General features: G+C 38.3%; 2 protein-coding genes across 3 annotated transcripts in view; both read left to right on the forward strand.

Annotated features, from left to right (window-relative positions):
* The window catches only part of LOC109415502 (uncharacterized), a 29,344-nt gene extending 10,825 nt beyond the window's left edge, over positions 1-18,519 (forward strand). Inside the window, exons 2-5 of one of the 2 annotated variants that reach the window (XM_029875176.2) lie at positions 16,325-17,023; positions 17,088-17,274; positions 17,331-17,742; positions 17,803-18,519. In XM_029875176.2, coding sequence (XP_029731036.2) covers positions 16,325-17,023; positions 17,088-17,274; positions 17,331-17,742; positions 17,803-18,336 — 1,832 coding nt within the window. In that variant the 3' untranslated portion in view covers positions 18,337-18,519. Of the gene's footprint in view, positions 1-7,074; positions 7,780-7,838; positions 8,026-8,083; positions 8,496-8,549; positions 17,024-17,087; positions 17,275-17,330; positions 17,743-17,802 lie in introns of those variants that run through there. The other variant, XM_062856903.1, reaches the window with a different exon arrangement.
* On the forward strand, positions 2,139-3,380 carry LOC115267812 (uncharacterized). The gene is made up of 3 exons (XM_029875195.2): positions 2,139-2,799; positions 2,863-3,028; positions 3,135-3,380. Exons 1-3 carry the CDS (start codon positions 2,497-2,499, stop codon positions 3,368-3,370), a joined length of 705 nt encoding a protein of 234 aa, XP_029731055.2. The 5' UTR covers positions 2,139-2,496; the 3' UTR covers positions 3,371-3,380.
* Positions 18,520-18,978: the final 459 nt, after the last annotated feature.

The raw sequence follows: 18,978 nt of genomic DNA on the forward strand, positions 1-18,978 counted from the left end.
CGATTTTATCACGCCCTCCGCGCATTAGTCGTTTATTCATTAATTTGCTGTTACATTTGAGGACAAGTGTTTTCCCTCTTCTTCAAGATGAATGTTGAAAGCGTGTTTTGCAACGTTAAAAATATTGAAATGGGTATAGATGTTGAAGAATATTACAGGGCATGTTTGAAAAGGGGCGTAATTAAATTGTTTAAACAGATGTCGCTGATGGCAATTTCTCAGTTGTTGTCGTTTTCGAACTTCCTGCGCCCTGCTTCACCGATGATATACAGATGGCTCGTTTGTCAAATTCTAGACGGCAGGACGTGCAAATGCGTAATTTTGTACACAATGTGGACATTTGGGCATAACCAGTCTCTTTCAGTTTATCTATGGTGCTTTCGGTGAGATTTCGTAACTCTTTTGAACATTTTTTTTCATCAAACGGTCTACAAGAGAGCGTTGAGTTGAAGACCTTTGAGAAAGCGACTGTTCATCTTGTTCGTTAGATTATAATAAACAAAATCACTTATTAATTTTAACTTACTTGGTGGCTGAAGAAAAAAAAAATACTATACAATTTTTAATATTCATAGCGGTAGTATTTTTTTGTTTTTTTCGTGAGCATTGTCAGGTATGTATACAGACAAACAAACGTAACACTGGCGAAATTTTCATTGACCACGCCTTCAACGATCATTTTGAATCTTGGTTGTGGTTTCCATAACAAGAAGAGCGCCCATCGTTTTTCTTTGCGTTTGACGTTTCACACTAGCGCCTTCTGATGACGATATTGCACAACGCAGTGTTTCGTGAAACATTTCCACCAGGTGGTGATAGTGTGAACTGGGCGATGAATTTTCACTAAAATTGTTCTAGGCGTTTCGTCTGTTTGTCTGTGGTATGTACCTCTTATGCATTTGTTGTTGTTGAAGTTACTCGCATTCTTCCGATCATAAAGTCTGTTCTCTACACACTTAATTTTGATTACCGAGTTCGGTAATTTTTTGACGAGATTAAAACTGCTGAGCACCGAACTCGTTCAGCAAAAATGCATTGTTTACCTTTTCCATACGATTTTGACAGTTGTTTTACTGAGCCTCAGTAAAATCGATTACCGAAACTACCTAGATCGTACTGCTGTTATAATCTCGTCAAAAAAGTACCGAACAGGCAATTCAGAAATAAGTGTGTAAGAGGGATTTTTTTTGCGGATAAACTAGACGTATACGCGTATAAAAAACTTTTATTATACCGCTTTTGTCTTAAAAATAAATTCAATTCCATTTTTTTATAATCAACAGCTTTTCAACACTATCAAGGGATTTTTTCACCAGTCACGTACAATAAAAAGTATGACAATCTCAATATTTTTGATCACAACACTGGATCGCGTCTAAGTTTCAAATAGATACTATAGTAATTACGAATAATCAAACTAAAGTATCATGAAAACAACTTGTTTAATTCAGGCGGTAGCCTTTACAATAAAATCAGCATCAAAATATAATTCTCGAAATAATTTACACAGAAAAAAAATTTTTTTTGTTACTAAATGTAAAAATTGTGAAATATTTGAAATGTCATAACTTTTTTGTTTATCAGTTTACCATCACCAAAATTTTATGGTAGATAGCTGATATAATGGGCCATTTCCCCTAAAAAATTGAAGTTGGTAAAAAGATAGGGTTTTGAGATATTTGAGTTTTTGTGACAAATATCATATTTTTTCAAAGTAGAAAAAGAAATTTTTTACAGTGTATATTTTCTAAGGAATCATCATTTAGTTATCTAACTTTGCTGAAAAATTTATAATAATCGAACAATCCGTTTTTGCTGTATAGCTTTTAGAATATTTTAGAACTATTTTCGCATACACCCTTTTGAAAAGTTAGTCGTGAGTGAATATGAAGGTTTAATATCAAAAAATGGCGATTTATATGAAATTGAAAAACTGTGCAAAGTTTCAGATATTTTTGAAATGGTCGCTCAGGATCGACTGACATGACTCCGTGGAATTCCTCAGTAGTGAAAAGGTAAAGTTTAAAGGTCAACGTTTAGGTACCCGGCCATCCCAACGCAATTCTTCTTTATAGTTCTTTATCAAAAAATAACGACCCTTATCGACCATTCTTTAGACTTGTTTACGATACATTTATTCACAAATCTTTAAGTATCGGTATTGATTTTAAAGATATTTATTTTTATCAAACAAGCGATAAATATCTTTAAAGATGCATCACTTTATTACGTTACTTTTCAATTTGTCGCTAACGCTTTAGTATTCTTTCCCAATATTTATCAGCATGTATTTGAAAATCGATATCTTCATAACGACACACCGCGTTACATTTCGACAACGATTACCAAAGGTCAACATCGGTCCACATTTATAAACCCCTCGTTATCGATCGTCATCGCCAGCCAAAGAAAGTTCGATACCGCCCATCTCCAGATGACAGCTATGTTGTGTTTACATTCAGTGAAGTAAAAAAAAGTGATAAAGTGAGCCAGAGCATGGATTGCAATCCGGAAATCACGGAAGAAGTGCTGGAGGAGGCCTCCAATAACCAGCCGGTGGTTGTGACGCTACCGCTCGATGTCTACAATGAGCAGGCGGAGACAATAAGGACAATCCAGACAGATGTGGCTTACATCAAGGAGCAATTCAAAGTGTTGTTGCAGCACGGAATGCCTGAGGGTAACTCCACTACATCAGTGTCAATCGAATCCATAAGAGAGATTATGCCTCTAAACTCAACCGAGGCGTTGGTTGACTTCGAAGTGTTTCTGGAGAAAAATAACAATAAAAAGGCGTTTGTAAGTTGCTTCATTATATGTACATAAAGGTATTGAATATTAAATCTTTTTATTCGTTCACAGGAAAAGTTTCTGGCGTCTTTTGTGTTGGTCAAGAAGCCTCTGAGGGAAATAACCATGCTTCTGATTGAGAAAGTGTTCAGCCTATACTTGCAGACGCAAGTGAATTATTCAGGAGCTGGTGGCAAACACCCACTCAAATCGTTGTGTTCAACGCAAGTATTGATCAGTAAGCAGTTTTTCCACGTTGACTCATACAGTAGATGATCGATAACAGCAAATTTTCAAACTGTAAGTTTGATTAACAACATTGAATGTACTTTTTATAATTACAGAATCGATTGTCGATCATTCCCTCTTCGACACCACAGAAGACCCGGCTACACTGGCATGTGCCGAATTCCGATACCAAATGCAACATGTATGTGATCGAGTTAGGACCAGTGAACGACGGCAATCGGCAACCACAAACCGAAACCCGACGAGCCGTAAGAAACTCCGTGTTCCACTGAAGGTGGAGTTCCTCAACGTGCACGATGACGACGAAGAAGTGGACAAAGATGCACCCTAAGACAATGCGACCTGAGATAATGAAATTAAAAAGAAGTGAATGAATTTTAAAAGTAACACTGTTTGTATTTGATTGTTTTAAATATTTTTTTTAAATAAAAATACATAAAACTGAATTCTTTTCGTCACTAAAATGTATGAATCAAGGGTGCTACATAGTAATCGCAATAATTATAATTGTATGGCAAACAAACCATTTTGCTTATTGTTGGATTCAATTGGAATGTTTTTTCGCAGGATTCAAAATTCCCTAATAGCATATACAACTTTCGGGTCAACTTTGAATTACATAGAGATTCTTTTACTTCAAACAGCTGCCCGGTTACAAAAATATCTTCATCTCTCTTTTCAAAGAAACTTACTCTCAAAATAACAATTTCATTTGGAGAAACCCACACAATTATCACTAACTTTATCTGCACGAACAGTGAAATTGGGGTAGATCAATCTGTAGAACTTGTGTTGGTTATAATCAAAATGACTTAATTTAACTGTACTGTCACTGTTCGATTTTAAAGTATTAACAAAACCAGTATCTTCCTGAAGTCTATTAAATATTTGTTGCAATGGTTTATTTTGAGCATGTATGTACCGTTTAATCTTTTTTATGCCGGCTTCGAATGGGTAGCAGCTATAGGAATCTAAAGGACCATGTTTTTTGGAATCATTTGCTAGATGGATGAGGACATGAACATTGAACGATACTGTATCTTTTCCGTACAACTCAGGGTAGTCTTCAACAAACGAGATCAACAACTTTTTTGCGATTTTGTTGTATTTCTGATAAAGTGCTGGAGCACAAAGAATTCGTATGGCGACAAAGAAGTTCAAAAAATGGCTAAAAGTATCAGTAGGGAGTATTTGATGGAATATTATGGGTCCTGCATACAAAACTATGTTTCTGAATTCGGTTGCTTTCATTTTTGCTACATAATTAAGGGTTCTCTACTTTCTCTGAAATTCCATCGGTACAAACTTTGCACAATTGGTTATGCGGTTGTCAATATCTTGTAACTTTCTTTGCGATAGCTTTTGGGGATTGGCTTTCCCAGTGAAAGCAACCAGCATTTTCTTACAGACTCCTTCATCAACAGCGTGCATCTTGTCGATCGCAAAATCGTCAATCATGTCAATTGGCAAGGTCTCCATTATAGTGTGATCTACGGATATATGATGATCATCTGCATTATTATCTGACAACCTTTGTCGAAACTTTGTATCGGTACGCAGAGGCGCATCGACCTCGGGCTGAATATCCTCCATGTGATTTGATGCTCTTAACGTATGCCACAGCTGGTGCATCTGCAGTGATGCATTTAACATTCACAGTGTAAAATTTACCATTTTTGGAGAAACCATAGGTGAGCAATACGTGCAATTCATTCACAAACTCACTAAGAAATGTATTGAAAGATGTTGGTTTAGATGGCCCATTGAAAATTCCAACGATGAATATATGCCGCAAGAAACCTTCGATATGAATAGCTCCTGATATTATCCATAAATCATTTGCTCCACTTTTTGAAACTGGCGTGCCGTCTACCGAGAATGGCAGATTAATTGGATGTCCTTCAATAATACACTCGCTCAAATCGAACTTGTTCAAAAAATCTACTTTTCCGATATGGACATATTCTCCATTACACATTTGTCGAATATTGATTTCTCTTGGCGTTTTAAGTAGACTGCGGGCATCACTTGGCAAATCCAATCCTGTATGGCATGGTACACAAATTACGTAACGCTAAAATCAGCGATTTCAGACTCCCCCCCTCCCCCATGTAACGCTTTTTGTATGAAAACCAAAAATATTTTGTATGGCTCGTAACGCTAAGCTAGACTCCCACCCTCCCCCTATAGCGTTACGTAATTTGTGTACGATGCCTATGCTGCTTTAGAATCTTCAACAAATCAGATACTCCAGCTAAAGGGACACTGTATTTGGAAACCCAGCCAGCTAGGTCGGATTTCAATCGCGCACTGGCTGATTCTGATTTTTTTCGGCATATTCCTGCAAGAAGGAAATGATTACTAAGCAAGTGTATGACTTAGTGACCGTCGGTGGTGACTTACGTTGTTCGTATCCCCATTTTCGGTCAGCTTTTCGGGAATGTCGCATGCTATCTCCTCGAGAACTTCGTCCAAATACTCTACACCGTGTCCAATAAGTTCTCATACAAAATCTAATTGAATTCATTTCACATCTGTAATTAGGATTTTCAAAGTAAATTTATTTATTGAAAGGCCAACTAACACTGATCAAATGCAGCATATGTTTTGGAATTAACTGTCCTTTATCCTTCTCTGCTGATCGCTTATGTGTCGTAAGTCTATTTCAGCTGGCACGCACGCCATTTCTTTGATATTTCGTCACACTTCAACGAGTAATGGTTCAAAGTTGATTCACAACATTCTCACGTACTTGTAAATTTGGTTCAAAATTTACGTTTTATGATGTTTATCTGTAATATAACGATCATTTTGAAGGATATCAGCACAAGTTAAACTTACTTGCAAATTTCTTATCATTTCATCACTAAAATTGTATTGTTTTAGCCTTTGTACATCCATTTGGTACAATACTTGAGATAAAAACTCAAAATTTAACTCTATGGACGCTATTTAGCTATCGTAGAATGAAAAACTTTTCGAACATTTCTCTTGCGTGACGGAGCAAACGGATTTCAGAAAACGAATGTGTACTTCTAGGCTCACAAAAACAAATAGAAAATAACGTTATTATAAATCGTATGCTTTATTTAATCAGTATTATGTAGCCCTTCAATACATGCATTCACTTTGAAAATATGAATCACAGATGTGAAATGAAATTATATTTTTTAACTTTGTATTTTGTATGAGAACTTATTGGACACGGTGTACTTCCATAAAATCATCGTCGGAAGTGGAGCTAGTTGTGGACGAATCGGAGTCATGATTATTTAGCTGAAAATTGTCTGGATAGGTAGGCTGCTTCGACGAATCGGCTGTAGATAACTGTGGTTCTTGGATTTTCCGGCGACGTGCTCTCGGACTCGGCAAGCCTCGTTGGATAAATGTACGACTCGTACTAAAAAAATCAACTTTTTGCAACTCGTGATATAAATAACTATTATTCAACATTTGTTCCATTCGAAATTTTGACCATTCGGCTTTTTGCCATTCGACATTTGTCTCATACGACTATTTGTCCATTCGACGTTTTGTCTATTCGACCTTTTGTTCTTCGCCCTTCTGTTCTAAAGCTCCTTGAGTCCCCTGGAACCCCCTTGAAACACCCCTGAACCTTTATGTAACGCCTGGAACGCCCCTGAGAGCCTTTGGAACTTCCCTGGAATTCATGTTGACCACTTGATGCGCCCCTGATTCTCCCAGAAGCCTCCTGAGGCCCACTGAACCCCCTGGGACCCTTTGGTTACCTTCTGTTACCTGAGGAGATGTATACTCTATAGAGTAAATAAATAAATGTATTTCTGGCTTCCTCATTGTACAAGTTGTGCTTTGGATTGATAGATGTCAAAGAATTTAAATATTTTATCGTCCGATTGGCTTGGTAAGCCTTGAGAAACCGAAAAATTTACATTTATTTTAGGCATAACTTCATAAAATAGCGCAATGGAAAATCTTACTCTAACTAGTGTTTATCAAAAACTTCCTCAAAACCTTCTATCAGAAACTCAAACTTCGATATTTATCCGTTTTCAGTCACGACCTATTTCCTGAGCATATTTACGCTATGCCGGGTGATCTCATCCACAGAGCCGTCGTCCCATCAGCCCCTCAACATTAGAAGTAAACTACCATTCGTAGTTGTCGACTTGGACAGTAAAGCCCTATGGATCGATAACAGCTCGATGCTCGAGGCCATCAATTTCGGTAGTACCGTTTTTATCGTTGACGAGAATGCCGCTTTGCTGTTTCTCGACAACTTCATACGAATGCATGATGAAGCCATGTTTCGAAAACCGGAAAAATATGTCATTATGACAATGCGATCCACCACCGAACCAAGAACAACCGATATTATAAAGGCTATCCAAAGCCACCCGGCGATCGAGGAAATCGCAAACCTCCTACTTATTGTCCCGAAACAAGATCGATATGAATTTCTCACCCATAGATACGTCGGGAATCTGCCTGAAGCAGTGGACCTTCTGCTTTTGGACACGTATTTCCCAAAGAATGGTTCCTTTTTGGAAGGAGCGTCGCTATTCCCGGACAAACTTAAGGATCTGATGGGGAAAACATATCAGCTAGCATCGTTCTATTTGTTGCCATGGGTCATGCCTCGCCAGACCGATTCAGGCATCGTTAATTATCTGAACCAGTCGTACACGATCGATGGTTTGGATGGATACCTGCTGGTGTTGTTCTGCCAGCGGTTGAACTGTACCTGGGATCTGTTGATCGGTGAGTACAAGTTTGATAAAATTTTCAATGTACCATTTATAGTAGAGTTCTCGTTGTAGATCAATACTGGCAGTATGGGCAGGTGTTCAAGAACCACACTGGCAATGGAATGGTCGGAGCACTGGCCGAACGGAAAGCTGACTTTGCACTGGCTGCCGTTGGAGCCTGGCATCAGCTCTACCGTTATTTCAGTTTCTCGATTCCGATTCAATGGATTGGGATTACTTGTTTGCAACCAAGGCCGACGTATGTGAAAAAATGAAGTCGTTGATCCTGACTGAATATCTTCCACTTTTGCTTCTAGATTGATCGACTACTGGAAGATCGTATTCATGATGTTCTCGTCAACTGTTTGGGCTGTTCTGCTATTGACATTCTTTTTAGTCGCTCTTTTGGACTACTACATGCCGAGTGATGTCACCAGATGGTCTCCAAATCGAAGAGGGTTTTCGTGGAGTCTCATCAATGTACTTGGCGCTTTTCTTCTGCTACCTTTTGAAATGAGACGTAATCGAGCTTCAGAAGTTATGCTTTCGGTGGCACTATCAGCTTTTACATTGATTGTAGCCTACGTCTACATTGGCAAAATTCACAGTATTTTGGCAATCCCAGTATACGAACCTGCGATCGACACCATCATTGATTTCGCCGGAAGCAAACTCCGCTGGAATGCTCCCCATGAAGTGTGGATGTACCTCATTGCGGAAAGCGATAACGTATGTTCAAAATCCTTACCAACATCTCATATCTAATAGCCCTCCACATTCCAGCCACACATCAAGCAAATCCTGACTAAGTTTCATGTGTCCCCGGTTCCTCAGCTGGAGGCTATTGCAAACCGCGGTGCTGAACCAATTGTCATGGCCAAGCTTCACTTCGGCCATTCGATGGTCGGCGAATGGTTCACCGCGGATAACATCGAAAACTACCGGCTCATGTCGGATTTCCTCTACTACGAGTACGACACTGGGTATGCGACCAAGACGTGGCCTCTTCTGGGCCAGTTTGATCATCTGTCGATGTGGTACCGGGATGGTTGCCTGTCGCGATTTGTCGAACAGATGGACGTATTCCGGTACATGAATCAACGGGTACAGATTTCGATCGAACACTCGAGAGATCGTCCTCCGAATAAGGTGAAAGTGATGGAGGTTGATGAAATCGAGGGAGGATTGTTGATGTTGGGAATCGGCTATGCGATGGCAATCGTTGCTTTTGTGGGTGAACTTGTAGTGCACGCAGCAAAACGCAAGAAGATTGTAAGACGACTAGCCATGAAGTGGATGAATCGATCGAAGGGAAGGAATTTGATGGAATGATTAAAGTTATACAGCAAAAGAACTTGAAATTCTTATAAAATTTATCTTACTAGGTATACAGACACAGAATGGTTGGTCAGAAAAAGTTTAGATCGTTATAGGATAATTAGCCAAATGAGTGAAATAAAACTTGAATGCAACAAGTTATATAATGATGATTTTTCAGCACGAGTCGTACATTTATCCAACGATGGTTGCCGAGTTAAATAAATACGATAAGTGCAGAAAAAATCGAGTTTTGCAACGAGTTGCATACATTTATTACATTTACATTTAGGTTACATACTTCTTCAGCATAAGGTACGACTGAGTATCATGGTCAATCAATCTCATTTAACATGCAGCTCATCCTACTATTGATAACACATACGTAAGGTGAGAAAGCACTCAAGTCTTACGGAGTTCTTCTCAAAATGTATTGTAGAGGAGATCGGGACAAAATAGACACCCGGGCCGAAATTGATACCCCTGTTTTTACCGAAACCATTGACTTTTTTGTAAAACCTTTAATGTATAAATGTAAAGGAACAAGTCGTAGTCCTAATTTTTGAAAGTACCATTTATATTCCTCCAAAATAATCAAAATATCTTTAAAATTGAAATAAGTTTTTCATATGGTAAAATTCTTATAATTACAAAGCAGCAGCAAATAAGGCATCACGAGTGTTTGAGTGTGTCCACCATAAAAACAAGTGTATCTACATATATATGGAAGATTAGCAATGGATGAAGTATTATATTTTTGATAAGAATTTACTCAAAATAAAAAATTTTAAATTGTAGTCGATTCGGGGTGAAATGAACACTGGCAATTACAAATGGATGTACGCGCATTGCATAATGTTAGCATAAAAATCAATCCCATTGTTTCAGCCTAAAGTTTATTTAATTAACTTATAACAGCTTATAAACTCGTCTAAGATGGAGCATTATATCTGTGGTATTGATCTCGGTAGGCAAATTACTTATCTGGTCGATGTTATCAAAGATACAGCATAAAATATGCAGGGGTGTCCATTATGCTCTGTACCTTTCCTACCAGCCCTGAAAAAACACACGGTTTACAATTCATTATTTCTTCACAATAAAGACATTCTGCCTGCTGTAAATGATTGAAACACGTAGGAAACAAGCTAAAGTTGTAAGCCAACTGATAATATGTTAAGTTTTTCTCTGTTATACAGGCCTAACGTACTCATTCGCTTGAGGTATCCATTATGCCCCAAATCCCCCTAATTTCAGTAGCTTTTATGGTGTGTTGAGGAACACTTCTCTCACAGAGCTCATCGTGTAGTATGTAAGGTGAGTAGCTAATACTTCTGGTGTCCATGGTTCGAGTCTGGATAAAATCTTTTTCTATTTTTTTATCACTCCCCTTCGTTTGTGTTGCATAACAGTTCAGAATCTGCGATTTTTGGGTTTCAAAAATGAAGCAATTGTGACCTATCGCACGTAATACGGACAGCGAATAAATTGCACTAAGGTTGCTGTTACTGGCTTAGAAACAAATCGTGTTGCTTGTGCGTCCATGTCTCGTGTCTGTAATAGACCACCGGTATTATTAGCGCCTTGTACATGATACATTTGGTGCAGGGGTGAATCTTTTTTGACCACAGTTTCTTGTAGAACCCGTAGTAGGCACGCCTCACTGCACAGTGCAGTGGTTCACGAACCAGATTTACGAGGAAAGATGCATTCAACGCCTTCAAATGAGCTTTTAGGCAAATATGGTCTTCTACAAAGTTGTTTCTAATAATAAGGCCCTCTTTCCAATGTGCATGAGAAATAGGGTTGTCCATATTTCCAAAGAAATTGCTAAGCAAACTTTTTTATTTGCAAGAATAACTATATACATTCTTCGGGAAAGTTGTAGATCTATCTATTTTGAGCAATTTTGCTTAAGACACTTTTTATGTAGCTTTAAAATTGACAGATCTACTGTTATTTTCTGAATTAGCTTAGGGTGGTTCAAGAAAAACCGGTTTTCTGGCGTTAACTGTTTCTGTTTGAATTTTTCATCAAAGTCGCCCAAGAAACACTTGTAGAGCATTTGAAGACGCGTCGTTTCGTGATGGTCGTTATCTCTTTTGGTTTAAAAGTTACAGGCGTTTTTCTTAAAAAATCATAGTTTTTTTTAAAAGGCGTTATGACGGGTTGAGGCAAACATAAAAAATATATTTTGCCCGCATTCAAAAGAAGAAATGTTGTTATAAAACATATCAAAAAATTAGAGGAGTGTTATTTTTGTAACTTAAGTGAAAAATACTTGAAAAGTGCCTATTTTTCTAGAAAATCATCAATATCTTTTGAACGGAATGACGTAGCAACATTTTCAGCGCACGAAAATGCGCGTTTCTGGAAGCTCTAAAAGTGGTTCTTAGGCGACTTTGACGAGAAATTTGAAGCAAAAAAGATAAAGCAATAAAACGACTTGTTCTAGCGTCACCCTATGAAAACTATGGGAAAATGCTCAAAATTTGGTCAAAACAGTTTAAACGCTTTATTTTTTGTTTCAAATTTCTCATCAAAGTTGTCCAAGAACCATTTTTAGAGCTTTGAAAAACGCACATTTTCGTGCGCTGAGAATGTTGCTACGTCATTCCGTTCAAAAGGTATTGATGATTTTCTAGAAAAAATAGTCACTTTTCAAATATATCTCACTTGAGTTACAAAAATAACACCCCTCTAATTTTTTGATATGTTTTATAACAACATTTCTTCTTTTAAATGCGGGCAAAGGATATTTTTTTATGTTTGCCCCAACCCGTCATAACAGCTTTTTACAAAACTATAATTTTTAAAGAAAAACGCCTGTAACTTTTGAACCAAAAGAGATAACGGCCATCTCAGCACACGAAACAATGCGTCTTCGAATGCTCTACGAGTGTTTCTAGGGCGACTTTGATGAAAAATCGAAACTGAAAAAGTTAACGCCAGAAAACCAGTTTTTCTTGAACCACCCTAAGCTAATTCAGAAAAATATCTCTAGATCGGTCAATTTTTAAGCTACATAAAAAGTGTCTTCAGCAAATTTGCCCAAAGTTGATAGATCTACAACTTTACCGAAGAATGTATATAGTTATTCTTTGCAAATAAAAAAGTTTGCTTAGCAATTTCTTTGAAAATATGGACCACCCTAATTTTCATGTATATTGAAAAGAGGGCCTTAAGGACTGTTCATTAAAGAAAGTGGACATCTGTTTACCAATAGTTTAGAGTTAAAACTAAACAAAAAATTGTGAATTTTTACTCAGTGTGTAAAAGCATTGTTCACTTCGGCAACACACTCAAAGAAAACGAAAAAAGTATGAAATTTCGAGCGATAGTTCGTATTAGCTTTGCGACTAGCTGATTAATTCTGCACAAATGGTGTTCCAAAAAGTTGTCGTTTCGAGAATTGGCTTACTAATACAATTTCGGGACCGCAATTTTTTAACGCTAAGCAGGGGACAGATGTGCCGGATGATGTAGGGTACATCAGAACTGAAAAATTTGGGAAAAAGTTTTTAGTGTGGCAAGCCAATTGTTCATCTGGCTTAAAGATTTCTTCGTATTTCACAACGGGAACAATCAACGGTGAAAATAACAGACAGGGATGCATCAAAAATCGACTTCTACTTATCTACCGGAAACATACGGATCCTCTTTTGTTTTAGGCGGATCTGGCATCCGCTTATTATGCTTCTTCTATACTAGAGATGCTCAAGACGGAAAAAGTCGATTTTGTCGAAAAATGGCAAAATCCACAAAACTTCTCTGAACAGCGTCCTGTGGAAAGATACTGGACAATAATTAAGCGGCATCTTAAGAAAGATGGAAGAGAAGCAAGCTCTGTTGATTGATTCAAAAAAATTTGGCCTGCGGCACAACAAAAAGTTACGGAGAAAGTTGTGCAGAATCTAATGGGAGGTATCTAGAGGAAAGTCCGAGCGTTCTTCCGAAAAGCGAAGTAAATGTTCAAACTCACGTGAATTTGGCCACATGTATGTTGATTGTCATTTATAAAAATCAACTTATGAATTTGTTGGAAAATACATATTTTCTATTGAAAAACAGGTGTCCACTTTCTTTAATGAACAGTCCTTATTTTTAGGAACAACTTTGTAGAAGACCATATTAATCTAGAAAATCATTTGAAAGCGCTGAATGCATCTTTCCTCGTAAATCTGTTTCGTGGACCATTGTGCACTGGCGCAGTCTAGTGCCGTGCACCATTGACAGTTGCATAAAACTTTCGCATATCATTCCTGTCCATAATGTCCTGCGCTTTAGCAATCACACTCTCTTCGTGCTGTCGTTTTTTTACTGCAGTGGATTCGTTGTTGAGCCGGGTACCGGCCACTAAAGCTATGTTCACTTAGAATTCACCGGAATCATGTCACATTTTCTAGTGGCGCTCTCAATGAACATAATCATCATTCTTTTGCAGCACTCTGATCATACACTAATCCTCTTTAAATGGTGAAAATTTCATCGATTTTCTTGCAACGAGTGAAAAGTTATTTCAGATTGAAAACAAGAGGAGGAAAAAAATCTTGCACTAACACGTTGAAAATTTAGCGTGGTCAGGTACGACAGTCGCGAAAAATGTTAATATCGTCAAAACCATTATGTGTTATGTGCACAGATGTTGTTAACCATGGCATAAGGAAGTGTCCTCGGAAGAAAAAAAGCTTGGGTTCATTGATAAATCTGCTTTGAATTTGAAGATTTGGCAAGAAGTTCGAACTCTGGGCATGGTTTTTTCGCAACAAGATGATGAGAACCAATTCATACAAGGATGACAGCCTCAAAAATCGCGTGCTGCTTTTCAAAAACGCACACAAGGGATATGTAGAGGTTTTACCTATTTTGATGAGCTGCCATGACAGCCGGAGACGTTCAGTGGTGTCGTCACAGATGGGTAGTGTTTATCAACGAAAAAACACTCAAATTTCGCGTTTTCTCAATTCACTGAATTGCCCCTCATTTCACAATAAAAAAAAGCTTGGCAATTTTTCTTCGGAATCCTAGTCAGACTAGTCAAGGCACTCAGGACACTGCATAGATGACCTGATTGTTGAACAAACGTGCGGAAGGGGTTGTTGCTAAAATTTACCACCGTTGTGCAGATTTTTAGAGAGGTCAACACTGAAAAAGTGAGAAAATGTGTGAAAAATAAAAATAAATAATTTCAATGATATTTTTACATGAAAGTACAATAAATAACCTTTGTTTTGAAGGCTTCACCTTTTATGTTTGTTATTCCATCCCTAAGATATACGTGATTTTGTCATTCCGGATTCTAAATGAACATAGCTTTAGCATTCGTCTTCTGGTTGTATTCTTTTCGTTCGGCACTCGTTAGCACTCCTCCTCGATCCTACCAAAAGGGAATGATAAATGTATGTAAATTATATGATTATGATGGATACTAAATATCTCAAGTAGATCCCTAGTTAACCACGTTGATACCACTATTAATCCAATAGTAATTTCTTTTTAACACCAAAATGTAAGTTATTACCTTCTTTATAATACCTAAAACATAACTGAAAACAAAATTCTAGCTTTGAAGTTGCATTGAATGTTTCTGAAAAACAGGAAGATATTTGTCTCGCCTCAACATAAACTGATTCAGAAAATATTTTCGTTGTTTTCTAATCTGCTTTTGAATTAAGGACAGCTTTTGCAGTTTATGACAATTACAAAATGCTTGTGCATCTTCAAAATGTACCTGGGACTGATATAATATGTAACGTGAGCTGTAGTACTCCCAGGCCCGGATTTAAGAGGGAGCAATGGGGGCAAGTGCCCCGGGCCCCCCGATTAGAGGGGCCCCTTAAAAAAACCTGAAGCACAATAATCAGAATTTTTACTTGAAGTTTTTTTATTTTTTGATAATTGCACATCAAAGTCCTAAGTTTCAAATTGTTGATGCAAAAACATTTTTCTCTTTCGATTAAGCTTAAAACCTATATTTTAATTGCTAAATAATCCAACCGTAGAATTTAAGTATATTTCCCAGCATTACTGTTTTGAGGGATCAGTTTTAATGCTTGGTTGCAGCAAATTCATATCTAGAGAGGCCGTACCGTATTCTATAATCAGGTAAAACTGTAATTTAGGTATACGCGAGTTTCTACAAAATCTCCTAGAAGTTTATGATAAATTTAGAAGAAAACGTTCTTAGAACTTTAAGTTACAACAAAAAGCGTATCTAACAAACTGCTTTATATACATCTGCATCAGTTTGTTGAGGACAAATGTTATCATGGGAGAGAGAAGATAATAATTCCTGGAGAGTTCGGAATATTTGGCTCAGTTTGGGAAACCTAGTTTTCAAAAAAACATCTCGTGAACATTTCACTCGAAGAATATTACAATCTGAACTGAACGCTTTATTTTAAAGTTTCCATAAATCTTGTAAATTCGGATGAAAGTTTAAAATATAAAGTTGATTATGAAAGTTTAAAATAACCTAAATACGGTACTTGACATTTTAGCATAAATATTGAAATAAATGTTCGTAACATTTGTTTTGATTTTTTAAATAATCTGCCGAAATTTTGGAGATAAGGTTTGGAAAAGGTATACTTTTTAAATGTATCCTGTATGAATGAACAAAACAGTTGTGTGACATATTTTTTTCCTTAACCGTAAAAAAAAACAAAAAAATAATAATACACAACATTGAAAAGAAATCGATGCACTTATGTTTAATATATTCAGACTCTTGTTTTTGGGGGCCCACATTATAGGGTTTGCCCCGGGCCCCCCGAAGCCAAAATCCGGCACTGAGTACTCCTGATTCTACGCAACGGCTGTTGGGGACCCAATACAATAAACAACATCTCTAATTACAGCTTTTATTGGCAATTATTTTACGTCGACGGAGCAAATAGATTAGCTCTGCAATGTTTTTTATCCAATTCCCTCTAGATTGACTTGACTATGCCTCATATTTATTTATTTACGCTATGGACAGATGATATGAGAAAATAATTTACACATGCTAGCATGATATCCATAAATTTACTTTGAAAAGTACCATAATACTTACCTACATCCTTTGGAGTGGTTTCAAAATACAGTCTATCAAGATTGATGATAACAATGTACTATCTCAGATATTTGGTCTCCCAAGAAGCAGTGTACATTTCGCAGGGCAAGCTAATCAGCCAAGTTGGTGACGTGCTCCACGCATTTTCAAAATATTCCCTATTAACGCAACGTACTTCTTGCAGTGGCCACTTACTTCCTAGAAGTGTACACCATTTGTCGTATTGTCAATCAAACGAAATCCTCACTCAAACCAACCTTGAACATTCCGTTCCGGTTACCGATCGCAGTCGTTCACCCACAAACAACCGCCAATCTCGCCGAGAACCCAACAGTTCAAGCAATCGAACTAGGCTGTACCGTTTTCCTGGTGGATGAAGATGCGTTACCTTACTTCCTCGACCATTACATATCGATCCATGACGAAACCTTGTTTCGGAGACCGGAAAAGTACGTTCTGGTGCCGGTGCAATCCACCGGAGAAACTCAAAGTAGGTTGATGAAAACAGTCCAAAACCATCCATCGCTTGAGGAAATCGCCAATCTGCTTCTGGTGGTTCCGAACGGGACGAAGTTTGAGCTGATCACTCATCGATACGTAGGGAATGCTCCTGAATCGATGGATTGGATTAATTTGGACAGTTACGATGCGGAGACGGAATCGTTTACGGCAGGTGCTGATTTGTTTCCTGATAAAATGCGGGATCTGATGGGAAAGACATTGAAGGTGGCAACGTTCTACCTGCTTCCGTGGTCCATGATGCGCCAAACCAACGAAGGGATCGTTCGATATCTGAATCAGCAGTATACGATCGATGGTCTGGATGGGTACATTTTGATACAATTCTGTTTGTGGTATAACTGCACCTGGGAACTGTATTGTGGTAAGTGTAGGAGGAGAGCATTGATGTTGTGAGGTATTTCAGTAATTGAAGTCTTGTTCAACAGATCAGGCGAACCAATATGGGCAAGTTTTTCCAAATCGCACAGGAAACGGGATGATCGGGGCATTGGTAGAACGGAAGGTTGACTTCGCAATCGGTGCCGTCGGTGGTTGGTATCAGCTTTTTCAGTATTTCAGCTTCTCCAATCCGGTACAGTGGATCGGAATCACTTGCCTCGCACCAAGACCAGGGTACATAATGTAGAAACTTTTTCCTTGATCATAGTATCGTAATGGCACCGTTTTAGGTTGATCGAGTACTGGCGCATTGTTTTCATGATGTTTGCCGGAAGCGTGTGGGGAATACTGATTCTCACATTCATACTGGTTTCCTTATTGCAATATCTGCTACCTCCACCGGACTTACCCGAATCGCACACGCAGCGAAGTTTCTCCTGGATCGTGATCAATCTGCTGTGTGCCTTCCTGCTTCTACCGTCTGAGCTAAGGCGAAATCGACTGTCGGACGTGATCATTTCAACAACTCTCTCCATTTTCACAATAACCTTGGCATACGTTTACATCGGGAAGATTCACAGTATCCTCGCATTCCCGGTGTACGAACCTCCCATAGACACTATACTGGATCTGGCAGTCAGTGGAATCACGTGGAATGCACCACACGAAGCGTGGATGTACGCTCTCGTTGGAACGGAAAATGTAAGTCTACAACAACCCCTTACAAAACAACCCCGCTCATCCTCATCCTCATTTTAACAGCCCAACGTACAGAAAGTCTTGACGACCTTCCGGGTTCCACCTATTGAAGACATCCCGGCGATTGCCGATCACGGGGAGGAGGCCATCATTATGGCACTGCTCAACTATGGTCATTCCATGGTAGGCACCTGGTTCGATAAGAAAAACATCGAAAATTTCCGGCTCATGACGGAGCTGCTGTACTTCGAATACGACACTGGATACGCAACGAAGACGTGGCCCCTGCTGGATCGGTTCGATTGGTTGGCCATGTGGATTCGCGATGCTTGCCTGTTTCAGTATGTTGAACTGGTGGACGTTTACCGGTACATGAACTACTGGGTGCAGACCTCGATCGCTCACTCGAAAGACCGGCCGCAGAATTTGCTGAGGATCATGAACGTGGAGGAGATCTCCGGTGGGCTGTTGCTTCTCGGTATAGGGCTTACGTTGGCGATTGCTGTCTTTGTGGTAGAAGTGGGGGTGGCGGTTTTCAGGAAAACAATGGTTTATAGATGGATTTGCTTGAGATGGAAAATTATGAAACGAAACTGAAGGAATGGGGTTAATTTCAGAAGGAGCTCTTCGAGTCAGTGATTGTAGACTATAAAAATGCAAATACAGTAATAATACACTAGTAATAACACATTGTGAAGATTTGTAAATTGTAAAAAAAAAATATGTGTAAAAATGTTGTAAAAGTATTAAAAAGTTGAAAAGAATAAATAAAAACAAAAAGCAGAAAAAACACTGGCAATTTCAATGATATTTGAGAAAAGGTTAATTTATATAGAAGCACCTTAAACAGAGTGATCTCTCAATATCGCTAACCTTTGTTGTGGCCGATATGCAACTTTCTGAATGTTATTAGATGGTCACCCTAGAGGGTTCTCGAATTGAGATACCAAGTACAATTGTTGTAAGACACGGTATGAAGAGTTATCAATAAAAGAGTTATGATTTGACCAGCAACAGTATACTTCTCCCAAAACCAAAATGACTGGTTTTAACAACCTTCTGCGTATGAATGATTCTAGTAAGGATGCTTTACACTCGACCACCTAGTGGTGCTTCCCTGGATGCTTTGCTGTATTAGGACTAAGTGGTCTACTCACTCGTATATACTCAAATGGTCCCATACATCTTTTTTTGCCAAGTTTTGATTTTAATATCTTTTTTGGGGTCTCCAATAAATAT

This window comes from Aedes albopictus, chromosome 3 (assembly GCF_035046485.1).
Source record: "Aedes albopictus strain Foshan chromosome 3, AalbF5, whole genome shotgun sequence".
NCBI lineage: Eukaryota > Metazoa > Arthropoda > Insecta > Diptera > Culicidae > Aedes > Aedes albopictus.